The sequence below is a fragment of the Sinohyriopsis cumingii genome, chromosome 3, assembly GCF_028554795.1.
Source record: "Sinohyriopsis cumingii isolate HCF-2022 chromosome 3, ASM2855479v2, whole genome shotgun sequence".
In the NCBI taxonomy this organism is placed as follows: Eukaryota; Metazoa; Mollusca; class Bivalvia; order Unionida; family Unionidae; genus Sinohyriopsis; species Sinohyriopsis cumingii.
This window is the reverse complement of record NC_142963.1, coordinates 70,224,966-70,240,041: the sequence shown is the minus strand read 5'-3', so window position 1 is coordinate 70,240,041 and position 15,076 is coordinate 70,224,966. Positions and strand designations below refer to the sequence as shown.

General features: G+C 35.0%; 2 protein-coding genes across 2 annotated transcripts in view; one reads left to right on the top strand and one right to left on the bottom strand.

Moving 5' to 3' along the window:
* Window positions 1-14,546, bottom strand: part of LOC149803069 (uncharacterized) — a 58,789-nt gene extending 44,243 nt beyond the window's left edge. Inside the window, exons 1-3 of the mRNA XM_089952641.1 lie at window positions 14,022-14,546; window positions 10,888-10,999; window positions 4,597-4,627 (exon numbers count right to left, since the gene is read on the bottom strand). Coding sequence (XP_089808767.1) covers window positions 4,597-4,627; window positions 10,888-10,999; window positions 14,022-14,187 — 309 coding nt within the window. The 5' untranslated portion in view covers window positions 14,188-14,546. The remainder of the gene's footprint in view (window positions 1-4,596; window positions 4,628-10,887; window positions 11,000-14,021) is intronic.
* An 83-nt stretch (window positions 14,547-14,629) lies between these two features.
* LOC149803068 (ATP-dependent RNA helicase with zinc finger domain-like) overlaps window positions 14,630-15,076 on the top strand; it is an 81,779-nt gene continuing 81,332 nt past the window's right edge. Inside the window, exon 1 of the mRNA XM_089952637.1 lies at window positions 14,630-14,669. The gene's annotated coding sequence lies outside the window, so the exon portion shown is untranslated. The remainder of the gene's footprint in view (window positions 14,670-15,076) is intronic.

Here is a 15,076-nt window from a genome sequence, read left to right as displayed (position 1 = left end):
ATCTCAACGCAAGTCGACACATGTACAAAAATAAAGCAAAACATTTCAGTCAACAGCCTTTTGATCCTGGACAAGTACATTTTGACGGTTTGTTTGTGGACAAGTGACAATGTTTTAGAATTCTTTTTCTGTCCAAATAACATTTTTTGCCTTTAGAAAAAGAGACATGAATCTGTCTCAGAACTGGGGTGTGAATAGCTAATATGGAGAAATATACACTAAAGTGATACGCATGGAAGATGAAGCTAACTTTGCCACAAATTGGTACAACCCTCCTACCCGAAACCAAACCAATTGAAATTCTAATCCTTACCTACAAATATAAAATGGAACAAATACTGTAAATTCATTTATTCTGATGGTTTGCAAAAACTTGCATCACTTCAATTCATGGGTTGGAGAAGGGTTCCTTTTGCTTCAATGTAAGACTCATTGTTTATTGGTCTGTAGCAACCATGATCTTCATGAAAATTAGTACTGCATTTACCAACCTGTAAGTAAATTCTTTTTGACCAGAAAATCTGTGCTTTGTCTTAATCTCTGAATCGACTTGTGTATGGATTGTCATATAATTTTTCATATGTAAAAATAATCTCCAAAAGTGTGTGATTTGGATTTTTAGCATAACTTTAACAATTTTTCAGTCGTATCACTACAATATCTGCAGTGTGGCAGTTTATAGTTATGTCTAGCACTGGGGCATCATGCTGCAGACATGAAGCATGATGTCCCACCCAGTCACATACTCCTGACACCAGGCTTACCAGTCCTAACACTAACCTCTTCATGATTAGTGTCAAGCGAGGTAGCTGTTGGTACCTTTTTTGCAAGTCTTTGGTATGACTTAGCCAGGGATCAAACCCATGATCTCCCACATGAGCTGGATGCTCTAACCACTATGCCACCAGAGCGATTATCTCCAAAGTACAAAGACTAATGTGTAAAAAAATATTTCATTATGGGGATGAGATTGTGTATGAAAACAGGTATCAATCATCTATTTTCAGAAGCAGCTGCCTATTTTTAAGGTTACTGATATTCTATCTACAATAAACAGCTGATTTTCCAATTCAGTATTTTAGTATTTTCATAAAAGATTTTGTGTATTTTAACAATATTCAACTTGTACAACCAGTAAATCATAGCTCTAGCATTCTTCTGACATCTCACTTTTCCCACAATTTGGAGTCTGGAATGAACATTGTAGCTACTGGTGTGAAAGCTTCTCAGCAAACGATTTTTTACTTTTATGATTTTAGAAAAGGTTTACCAAACTTCAGGATAATTTTCCAATCATTTAATGAAAATGTCAAAATCTGTTCTGTTTGACAGCTGCAATATGTACCAGGTTTGCGCAACTATAACTACTTCGGAAACTAGAGGCATTATTACTTGATTACAAAAGCCTGTGGTGCATGCATTATGATAGGGATAGGAACATTTAGTTCTAATAACAGCATTAGAGGAAAACAAGATAAAGTCAGCCATCAAGTTAATCTAAACATGCAACACAATTTATGTAAATCAGTTATAAACATACTGACTGAAGTTGTCATGTTAAAAATAAGTGCAATTATGGACATAAACAGCTATTAGGCAATGATTGCAAAAGCCATACCTGAACAAATAATATTTTATTAAACTTAATTTTTTTAAAACTGACAATGCATTTGTGAATAAACATTACCAAACAGAAGCAAGTGTTTGCGTTAGGCTCATATTTTCAAAAACTGTCTGAATTATACTCCAAAAACATATTCTAGAGCACAATTCAACATAATAAGTGTACTTTACTATACTAGAGCTGGAAAGACAGTTTTTGATAGTTTAAATATCAAGTCATTGTAAGAGCTGTAACTATTAACTTTTCCAAGGTGAAATAAAAAAGAGGTATGAGAGAGAGAGAGAAGGTACTTTTAATGGTTACAGGCTAACATACTGCACACACACCTCCACTACAATGGCCATCTGCATACAAGCACCACGTGTGTATACAAACCTCTTTTCACAGGCACTATTATACATCAATAAAGTTTTAATCAAATATACAGACCACCTGCATAAACAGAACTTTTACAGCTGATCTAGACATGATCATTATACACAGGTTTGATGTACTTAATAAATGCACTATATTTAATGAAAACGTAATGATGCAGATGATGTTAGTTCATCTGTGATATTCAAGAGCTCCTTAACCACTCAGTCCCAATATCAAAAATAGACTACTATAGAATATACGTACACAGACAGCACGCATGCATAACACAAGTCATGTAATTGCATCTACTTTTGAGATGCTCACGCAAACATTCATCTGGCTACAGACACTTATATAATTTGCATTGAAAATGTTCTCATGGAAGAATAGTGCGAGAAATATTGAACATGAATATAAATTCATCATTAATGTTAAACATGGACATTAAAAATACTTTTGTAGAAGGTCCAACATAAATGACATGTTCAAACTTTCAAAATATAGTTTAAAAAATAAGACAATATTGGTGGTATAAATACATTTTTGTTTGTACAATGAAAAAATGCAGAGTGGAAAGATACAAATATTCAATATTATTGCACATGGTTAACAAATAATGTACACTAATGCTTCACATGACTGATCTGTTGCAACAAACATGTAACATTGCATATATTACCATACAAAATCAAATCAAAAAAAGCATTCTAAGAAAATTCAATTACTGCCCTAAATCATATTTGTCATACAACTCTAAAAATGATTAATGATGAAATGTCTAGAATATATATTAAAACACAAGAAACAATGGTAATATGACAACAGACCAATGTATATAACTGGTTTAAATGTTGGATTTATGCATTTTCATATCTTGTTCAAAGGCAGAAAATGTTCAAGTAATTACACAGTTTTCACATGTCTTATATTCAACACAATGAACAAGCTATAGGTACAAGCTGTTAAGGTCCAGAACATGAAAAGTCATCTCAATTTGTAAAAGCTGAAATGATGTTAAAAACGGAACTTTGTTTTGTCAAGTCAGCATTTTAATTTAGCAAAGAAAAAAAACCACTGAGGTTAAAATCTATGATGTGGATGGATATAGGCAGATAAACATGGATGCCAAAGTGATTGGTAGTCAAGCTTTTGCCATGGTGGGGCAAAGAAGTCTAAGAAAACATCAAAGATGATACAACTATGGATAAAAAGCATTTTGTCCCCTGAACATGGAAATTTTCCTTCAAAATAAAAATTACTCGAAAACTGAAGACTGATTTCATAAAGAAAATTTATGGAAAAGTATGTGCAATAAATCACAAGAAATTCTTTAACTACATTAAGACAAGAGCAAACTTTCACCAATATTCCAAGACTGACCTTGACCACACAAGATCAAAGGGGCTAGCAAATATGTCACAAAAACATTTACAAATATTTTTGTTACCAACACAATTCCAAATCCTTGATCACTGATGATGCCACCACTGGAAATAAAACTGCAATGTCTTGCTTTCCTACTACTGCAGTGGGCTCAGCAAAAATTGGCCCAAAATAGATGGATAAATTGGGAGCACAAGTTTAACTTTGATGAACACTGTCCAAGGTCTTCTTGATGTTAAAAGAAAACTCATCAAATACAGACAGTAATATGTATTTATGATACAGGGTGTTCAAATGAGCATGGGTAACACATTATACACCATCCATTTTGATCCACACTGGGCTTATAAAAGACCCCCCCCCCATTACAGACAGTAGTATGCATTTATGATACTGTCAAAGATGACGTGGTGAAGTTTATTTTGTAAATCTCAAATTGAAATTGTTTGCATGATTTGCAGCATGTATTTCAAGCCCGTTAGACCTACATATCTTATAAACCAAGAAATACAGAACAGCTGATCCAATATAGAAATAAGATTTTTTAAAGCAATTTATAACAAAATTTAAAAAAAATTTTTAAAAAGGATTTATAATTGTAGTCCTTTTAGCACTGGTTGGGGTGCTGGTCAAGAACATAAGGATAACTTGTGTACTCCTGATTATTATACACTTCACATGCAGCAACAAGGAATCGTTAACAATTCACCTATGGAATTACAATATCAGGCATAAGAATAGCTTGTATAGTATAAAACTCTACAATCCATCAATTTGTTAGTGCATAGCCATTAAATAAACCACTGCTTTACATGTGCCAACACAAAGGTAAATTAAATAATTATATTTTCATGACAAAACCAGGAAACTTTCACTATAACAGGTAATACATATATCTACACAAAAACAGCGACTACCAATGTCTGCGTAGGTGATGCACAATATAATTGGAATTTTTTTTGGAGGAGGTGTCCATATCTGCAGATCTTTATTCATTATTACTTTTATCATTACACAACAGAAACAAATTCTCATTTAAAATGGAAATGGATTATATTCGAATCAATGAATTTGTCTGCATCAGAAATTTAAATTACAGACAAGCCTGAAAAGAAATCAGTAAATGTTTTTTATATATAAAAACATGGTACATGTAATTGATGTGAAATTTATGATTTAAATTTTATGTAATTTTGTTATACTATACCACAACATATAATATGAACACGTACTGCAGCTTGAGTTGTCATTCGAAAGGCCTCCCTGAAACGAGAAATGCAAGTTATAAGATTAAAAAACAAGAAGATCTGACAAAACCTCGCTTAAACAAAACTGTAATATAAAACTATCTTCAACATTTAGGTAATCAATCTATTCAGGCTTATGAACAAGTCTTTATACAAGATAGAGCACTTTAAAGTATAATGCCAACCTGGCTATATCCAACTGTCTTCAAACAGATTACAATGTCTATACAAGATTTGAAACAGTTCCAGGCTTACTTAAAACTACATGCTTAACAAGTCTCATGTTGCATGTATTGTTGATTTCAATGTCTATATTTACATTCCCTGTGAAATCAGTGGTCAAGCTAGACTTGAATTTTAGGAAGAAGCAACTTCTGTTGGGCAGAACAGAGAGAAGTGGAAGCAAAGCAAAATGTGCAATATATATACATAGCTGCCAACCTTCCAGGCTCACAATTAGTGAAAATAGGGATAAAAAGTCGTGAATTTGGACATGAATTCGTGAAAAATACCATGACAATAACTCCATCTACTCTGACTACTCTGACCGTCAATACTACACTGTATCAAGTTTGCAAAATAAAAATAAAACACTACATATATGCAGAAATATTTATTTATCAAGACATGATACTGTGGCAGACTTGAACTTCCTCAACTGCTTGATCGTAAATTTGTTTTCTAAACAGTTCTGACTTCTTGCCTGCTGGTTGATCTTGGGGACTAAAATTGCTGACAAATTTTCTGCAGCTAAGGAGGCCTTAAAGTCTGTCTTTTTTTCCTCACTAAAGAAAATACTCTTTCGCTGTCACTGTTGCTGTGAGGAATGCACAGGAGCTGCAGCATTTTTGGTTCTTCCACAGGAAAATTTGGAAGCGATTTTCGAGTCCGGAAACATGTCAGAACAAATGTTTAGCATGGTCTCCAGCTGATAAAGGTAGATTGTGTTTGACACAAGAAAACTCACAAATAATGCTTAAGCGTTGGTAGCCTGCGGGTCTTCCGCCAATGGTGTAAAATATTCCAGAGCTGAAATCTGCGAATTCTTAATTTTCCCAACTTCTACGTGCTTTTTGCAACCAACATTCTTCCTGACATCGTCTCTGCGATGGCACACTGAGTGCAAAAAGCATGAATGAATATCAATGTTTAATGGCAGAATGCACGGCCAGTTTTTATATATTCCAAATTAAACTTCACTTTTTGAGTAATACATTTCTTTTTCCTTGGTGGTGAAGACATTTTCAAAATCTTACATGCGATGCTGAACGGCAACTCGAATCAGTGTTTTGATGCATGCGCAGAGCAAATTTCTGGTTAGGCCCCAGTTTCTTTCAAAAGCACTTGTAAAACTACTCTTATACATATAAATTAAAATGGGCTAAAATGCTTGCGACCGGGCCAACTGTACTAATCGGCTGTAGATCTACTAATATCGTGACCAGCGGTACCGGACCGTTTCGGCAACTGCAAAAATCACGACTAGCGCTTAACGGGAAATCGTTTTTTTTATTTTTTATTAAAGATTTTAAATAACTGAGGATCGGAAAATTCGTGAATTTTTGTCTTACGGCGTGAATCCGTGAATCGCTGAAAAAGTCGTGAAATTCACACCAAATTCGTGAGGGTTGGCAGCTATGTATATGTATGTATGTATATATATATATATATATATATATATATATATATATATATATATATATATATATATATATATGTATATATAGTACATGTGTATGTGTTTTCATTCTCTTATTTGAATTATGCCCTTTATTTCTCAGTATGCGCATCTCCATTTAAGACATTTTAAGCAGTTGTACATGTATTATAAACACATTTAGTACGTGTACAAAAATCATCTTATTCATATGCAATGTATTTTGGTCACAAGACTGAGGAGCACTGTGAAAGCTATACAACTTATGAATTATTGTACTGAATTTTAGCTGGTATATGAATGAACTAAAATATTTCCAAAAGAATTGAAAAAGCCAACATGTGAGTATTAAGGCCTCAAATTGATTCTTTTCATTAAACACACATTGCTATTTACATACTTATGTTTTAAGTTTTTTAAGAACAAATGTGCTTTATTATCAAGACACATAAAACATCACTTTTGTAATTTACTTGGGCAAAGGGTTAATCAGCAATCAAAATACATTCCTATGAACATGCAAGAGTTTGTCAGTGCAACTGAAATCAACACCAGCTATTTGATGGCTTGATGTCTACATTTCACCTCGAGTAGCACCTCCAGAAATGAATTGGAAAAGGCAAGAGAGCATCTCAAAATGTATGGTCATTCAATGTACATCTAAAAAAATTCAAAGTGTGAAGTCATTTTCGCTTTCCTAACAGAACATGTGAATTTCTCATTTCTTAGGTGACTTATTTGCCCACAAATAATGTGACTCTTGAAAATATTAAAGAAAATGGTCACAAAATTCATGAAATATCTTAAAAGATTTCTGAAAATGTCAATTGGAAGCCCATGCATGCAATTCAGAAACATAAAAATAATGGCTATTTATTTCCATATAAAGACAGTTCCTCATAGGTACACCACTCCCTTGATAACCCATGCCCTTATAAATCGTGAACCCGCTTATAATCGTGGCGTCGGTTCCCATTTCTTTTCAACGAAAAATACCCCCCCCCCCGATCCCTGTTTATTGAACTTGAAGAAAATCGCAATCAAAATTGCTAACTGAAATATTGATATATTGCTCATTTTATGGTAAAAAATGGTAGACAGGACATAGTAATTTAAATCTACGTTTTGAAATCATCAGCTTTTAATAAGTCATATAATTAGTTATTTTTTTTTTCTTTTCAAATGGCATTCTTATGTCACTTAAATAATTTTTGCTTTAATTCTATCTGTTAGCTCCTCTAAAGTGAATCATCATAAATGCAGTGTGTATTTAACTTAAAATGTGTCAATCGACCATAACAGTTATGTATGCAAGCTTTTCTCAGAGAACTTAAGTGACGTGTTTTGATAACTGAATTAAGTATTTGCTGTACTGTTGCACTGAATTAAAACCTAGCCTCATTTGTATTATCATGTTCATTATGTCTTTTGAATCAAATAAAAGTGGTGGAATAAAAGAAAAGTTAAAAGGCATGCAAATCCATCCTACTTAAAATCTAGCGGCACCGGTCATATATTGAGTGAACTCGCGTCATTGATCAATAGAGCAATGTTATAGTGTATGTAACAAACTACCTTTAAGTAACCAACTCATTCATAATTGTGATCAAAGACAGCAAGGCAATCAAGCAAAATGAATACTTCGCAAAATAAAAAGCATGGTTTCACATTTACGGACCATTGTGGGCAAGTGAGTTTCTGAGAATTCTTGAACTGGCGCTTAGAGATATCCTCAAGGATTAAAAGAAGTTTCACTATTTCTTCCAATGACATCAATAACAATACAAAAGTTTTGATGTAGACGATTGACTCATGAAATAAATGTTGCTAGTTCTTATTTTTAAAAAAGGAATCTAGTTTGGTGTTGTATAAACAGATAGTCATGTTCTCTGCTAATCTGACTCCTGACTTGGCATTATACTATTAAATTCCATGGGAACAAGACTAATCAACAAAACAAAAAGAAGTGACGTCGTATACATGTTTACGCATTCACTTAATGGTAGTTGAAACCTGTTGGAGCGATCTTTCACATGTGGGACATTTGAAAATAAATGTTATTTATACAGAATAACGAAGAACTTCATTAGAAAAAGTGTGTTATTAACAACTATCATCGATGTGATTGTAAAACGAGGATTCAGTCACTAAACAGCCCAGTTCCCTACCCCCATAACTCTTGCGTTTTTCAAAATATAAGCAGATTTTTCAATTTATTTAAGTCCCTCAGTAACTTGCGCCCTCGCTTATAATGATGTCCATGTTTATGGACCTCGTGTATAGACAATAACTTGTGGGGTGGGTGGGAGGAAAAGATCTGATGTAAAATACCCCAAAAATGTCACATGATTATTACAGAATTGTTATAAACATTAAGATCTTTATATGAAAACTGTAGTTGTTAATTTGTAGGCGATTAACAGGAAGCTATTGTAGCTTTCGTACCATGATACACAGTACAGACTCTTCATATGAATAATCATCAACAACCATTTTCTTTGTTTTACAAGTAATGTCAAACCCTCATGCCAACACAGCACTATACCCACTGGGGACAGCAGGTCACATTACATATTGGCTATCTAATATGTCCATAATAGGGCAATTTTACTTCAAGTGATTGAACATGACAACTTTTCTCTGAAAGTCATTTCGCAACACCATTCTTTGCTCCCATCTTCACACCTGTGCCATCCATACTGATACAGAAAAGGTGAGGGCTACAATGTGTGTTGTCAGAAACATCAAAATGTATGTTGAGGCTATAAAGTCCCTTCTTAATTGCAGTAAAAATCCATCTGAATCTGAGCTTTCAAGATGTTCAACACTAGCAAGCATTGTAAATGGACTGATCAGGGTCTATATATCTAAACCAGAATGCATTCTTGATCTGTAACTGCTAAAACCAGTACTAGCATCTGAAAGGATGGATATGAATTTGCGCTAAATATTTTATCCTTTTCAGTAGGACATCAGATGTACTGTAATCTATGCAATCTATGCATGCAGTTCTGCTTTTGATCTGTTCCCTTTTTTACTTGAACCTTGCAAATTCATGGTCTGAAAATGATTTTCTCTCCATTGCTATGGCTCATGTTGAGCTTTCAAGATGTTCAACGCGAGCAAGCATTGGACTATTCTGGTCAAGGTCTACAAATTTAACAAGAATGCATTCTTGGTCTAAACTCCTGAATTAGCACTAGCATCTGAAAGGATGGGTATGAATTTAGCTCTAGATATTTTACCTTCCATAATTTTTCAGCAGGATATCACATATAATGTTGATGAAATCTATAGATGTTTTGTTGATGCAATCAGTTCCTAGTTCAACTCCGTATTTGATTTGAACTGTACAAAGAAATTAACCCTTTACCTCATAGAGCATATGCATTTGTAGGCAGTTAATATACAGTGCAGTGAGCTATAACAGAACACCTGTTATCTATATGATATCAGACCTGCCTGTTGACTTTTATACCAGTGTAGTATGTTAACAATAATTTAAACTTTTTTGTACAGAAGTATTTAATACAATCTGATCATTATAGCTGTATAATTTTTTTGTGTGCTTTAAAATCTTTAGAGAACCTGATCACTGTCAAGCTGCTGAAGTAGTGTGACAAACCATCACTACCATTTCTCATACTCGTAATTTACCAGTTCAGTCTACTTCTATATCAGAACCTCTGATCATTATAGCTGTATAATTTTTTTGTGTGCTTTAAAATCTTTAGAGAACCTGATCACTGTCAAGCTGCTGAAGTAGTGTGACAAACCATCACTACCATTTCTCATACTCGTAATTTACCAGTTCAGTCTACTTCTATATCAGAACCTTTACCTAACAGGGATTTTGCCTGAAGGTGGCACTATGAAAACCAGCTCAAAATGGCTGACAATTACAGCAGGTATACGAGGCACTTCCATGAGAATGGCAAAGAAAGTCCAAAGGCGCTTCCATGAGAACTGGATAGAGGCATCCAGGGTGCTTACACGACAAAGGGTTAATAGTCCAAAAAAGATTTTCTCTGCTTTGCTATGGCATATGCTGTGTGAAACAGCAAAACAGCATCTTGTAATACTTGGTTTGGCTCATGTTGTATTTACCAATCACACTATAAATCAACAACAACTCTTTTCTCTAATTTGGCAATTCATTATCAAATTTCCTTGTGATAACCTGCCCATCACTGGTTTTGTCTGCAGCTGAGGGGTATCTCTTATGTATATTAGGAGATGTGACTGTTCCATCTTCGCTGAACTTGAGCCAAGGAAACTCATGCTACCAAGAACTTTTGAACTCCTGTTTCCGTTTCTTTATCACATTCCCTGTCATAGCTAAGTTTAGTTTTAACCCGTTTTGTTGACTTTTCATTGAAAATTTCTATATTCTGACTTCTAAGATTTAAAATAAAACAATCCCTCCAAATGCGTTCCTGGAAAATTCATTGTAGTTGCACATAATAGTTGCATGGATTCCAGCAATCGGGTAAAAATTAGATTGTTTTGGGGAAAACCTATCCACCAGCTGATGATATCAGCAAACATTTCTGATTATCTTTTGATTTTCCACCCCACCCAATTTCAATGGAAACTTATTCTCATTTGAAAGCACTTACCATACTTTGTCACGACTAACAGCAGGCTCTCGGGCATTGCCTGTGTTAACTGGAACTCTGGCTATCACTACAGAGGTATTCCTTGGGATTAGCTGCTCATTGTCCTTGTACTCTGTGAAAAATGAAAAGAAATGTATCACTACAAGATCGAAAACAAGAGCTGACATAAAGAAACTGACATGCCATCTGCCAGAAGAAGTTTGTTGGATCCACAAGACAGTTTATTCTATCCCTTTGATCTTATCAACTGAATAAATCTGTTCACATATCACAGGTAAAGAAACCAGGAAAGCTCGACTACATCTGAATCTAACAACCTTGGACAATTTTATTTGTGATTATGTAAAGAAATTAAAGACTTTTAAGACCTCAGGGTAATCTCGATTTTCCCAAACTTTCAAGGCCTTGAAAATGCTACCTCATTTTTCACAAACTGTTAAAGACCTTCAAAGATCTTAAGAATCCTGTTTCATGAAATGAAGCTATCTAAGCACTTTCTTTAATATTAGTATATTTTTATTAGATTTGTTAAAGAAACATTTTCAATTTTATCAGATTTTGTCATTCCCAGCATCCACCACATTCCACTTGATTGAAATATCGGTAAATGGAACTTTAAAATACTTCCATTTCTCTGTCTGTATTTCAATCCAATAAGAAATGAGATCATATTAAATTATATTAAAGCAATGGTTCCCAACCTTTTTTTGGCCTCATGAACCCCTTTTCACATTTTCAAAACTACTGCCACCCTTTAAAAAAATTGTGACCACTCTTTGATCACAGGGGTTCGTTACAAAGAAAATTTGGAGTATCTGTCCTTGAAAGGGGTGGGGGTTCTAACCTGTAACATGATAACAATGGAAGACACCAGTCCGTACCCCTCAGTAGTTCCAACATTGAAAGACAATAGATTCTTAAAAGTAAATACTTTTTAACACACTTGCTGTAAAATACTGCGGATTGTCTGGAATTAGTTCAAAGTAAATGCTGTCAACGAGTCCAAAGCAAATTGCACACTTTGCAACACATGCATTTCCAGGTGGAAAGGATTCCAAAAACTATACGACATCAAATCTTGTCCAGCATTGCACGCACATAATCGAACATGGCCTGTCTCTGGCAGATAAATAAGAAAAGAATGCTGCGCAGTTAACCTCAGCAACTCCCTGGGCTATTGATGCCACGCTGGACCAAAAGCTGCCATTTTGCATTTGATTACCAGAGAAAGAGCAGTTGGTACAAAGCTATTGCAGAGTTCATGGCAGTAGATGTGCAACCATTTTCTGTTGTTGAAGACACTGGATTTCAAAGTCTGATGGCCAAGACATAACCGAGCTATAAAATTCGAAATCGGAAGTACTTTCCCACAGCTTTGATACCTGACATGCATAAGGCGATATAATGCAAGGTGCATGATTTAGTTTCTGCCAAATCTGACCTCAACATGACCTCTGATACGGGGTCAGACCTGTCCATCAGCATAGCCTTGTCGAGTCTTACAGCACAATGGCTGATGCAAGCCTTTCATCGGAATAGGTGATTTTAGCAGCAATGCCACTCAAAAAAACTGAAATTGAAACAAACACCACTGGACCATCAACGTCGCATCTCTGGGATTTTTTCTGTGGCCTGTAAAGAACCTGTCCATACCGTCAATGAAACCCACGTGGATGACGCCACTGATGCTCGATTTGTTATCTGGCCATCTCTTTGTTGCCACGAGAAGACATAGCTGGTGGAACGCTCACAGGTTTCAGTTCCACATCTTGGCCAAATTAGCTAGACACGATTTGTTTGCACCAGCTTCAAGCGTTCCGAGCAAGCAACCGTTTAGTGGTGCAGGCCAGATTGTTTTGGATTGTTGTGGATTGCTACTTGTCGAGAAGGGAGAAATGTTACTGTTGCTTAAATACAAGCTACCTCAACTTGGCTTTCAGTATTAGTTGCAGTCAGAGTACAATGACATCTAACTTTAGCCTTAAAGCAAGCGCATTATTAATTTTAATTATTATTGGGCTCTCGTTATTAACATTTTTTTAAAAGTCATTTATTCAAAATCTAGTAATGGCGACCTGAACGTCAGTTAAAAGAGTAGCTCAATACATTTTCGTTCATTTATATCTCGAGTTGGCAAACCCTAAGTTTTATCAGTGTTAGTTTTAAAGTTTTATGTTTATGTGATTGTTGTTTTCTATAAACAGCAATGTACTTTTTAACCGTTTTTTATCATATAATAGTTTAAATTCACTTGCCGCATAAACAACCTCGTTATAACTCACAGTAAAATACCTGCTTGTATTACACTAATAGGTTTGTTTCTGAACCAGTCATTGTTATAAAACAAATAATAATGAAATAATCGGACTCATAATCGGTAGCGGCAATTTTAATAATTGGCTATACACTGTATTGGCATAATCAGCAAAAAGTGACATCAGTACAGCTTTAATTGCTACTGACACTGTTAACTCCTGAAACATACTTACTGTTGAACTACAGCCTCTAGGTTGTTTGGATCTTACCTTTTGGTCAATGATGATATCCAAGACAATCTGAATGCAAAATGGCACCTCTCGAAGGCATTTGTCCAGACATCAAAATAGGCAAATAATTGCATTTTCTCCATTATACCACAAACGGAACAAAGTTTGTTGAGCTATTCTGAAAACGTGAACTATTCTTGATTACGACTTGCTTAAGTTGTAAATTAGATGCAATTAGGATAAACTAGCAGTGCGGAAACTACCGAGGGGTGCGGACAGTTGTCATCCCTTGTGCTATATTGTTACAGGTAGAACCCCCATCCCTAGATTCAAGTACGGGTACTCCAAATTTTCATTGTAACGAACCCATGTGCTCTTGATTGTACTTGCAACCATGTGGTTGGTAACCACTGGACTAAAACCAGTATACTTTAATTTGTGCAAATGTGTCCATATGGGCTGCCAAGTGAAATATATCCAGAAAATTTGGCCTGTCGTTTCCCTGTAAGTCGACAGGGGAACATGCTTCACAATGCCATTTATTAAGGCAGTAAGACGTGGACAAAAATATCAGCAAATATGTCTTATATTGTACGACTACCTATAGGCCATGATCAAACAAGAAATGCAAAATAATAGTGGTAGTACCTTCCCTGGTCTGGGCATTGATAACTTGAAGGTCGACCTCTTCACTCTTCAGCCTCTTCTTCTGTATTATAAATTTCTTTAAATCTTTCAACGACAAGTGCAGGCCATCAAATGTGATGGAATCGTAGTCCAAGCTATTCTTGAATTTGAAATGTATTACAGACATGACTATCAAAATAACTCAAGTCCTGGATTTGTTTAATAGTCATGAAATGGACGAAGACCTCTGTGCGTCGATGAACGCTGGAAAAATATGAATGACCAAATGCATCCATATTGTACCAAAAATATTAAAGATGGCGACCACGTTGCTGCGACGGGTCGAAATAAAAGTCACCAGTCTTCATTCTTTCTGGAAATTAAATTTTGAATAGTCTTCTTCGAATATATCAAATACAGAATGAACTGAATCTTAATTAGCCAACGAATTGTGTCATAAATCTGACTTTAAAAAAAGGCGCTGGAAAATAAACGTCCAATGTTGCTCCTCCAGCGTCGACAGATCCCGTAGTTTATCGCAAATGCTCATGCACAATGCCCGGAATGGTTCATTAAAAAGTTACTAATTTGTGCTGTGTAAAATTTTTTATTTAAACCAGTCAAGACATTCGTGACATCATCCTGACATGGCGAAGGAAGTTCCGTCAGGTGAAAATATAGAAATTCGTTCGAAAAAAATATATATTTAATTAGAATAACGATTTTCAGGATTATTACAGTGGAATGCAAATATTAAAAAGTAATCTTTTTTCGTAACCCTTTTCATCAGGTTGCCATTGACTTGTGAGCCGTACAACACACCGTCAGCTAATAATGGGAGAATCATTTACTAAACAATGACCTCAACGTCAACATAGGCAAGATCTTATCCAGTAATACAGAACGTCAGGCTTGATGATTATTGTTATGATAGGCTAATGCCTGATCAAGACTTATGAATTTGACAAGTTTTTATGTTTGCTAACTGTCTGGCATCATTTAAAAGCATTGCAATTACACGGTGCAATTTAATAGACGTACATTGGTCCTTCACTCTATTAGTGTATGTCTCTGTC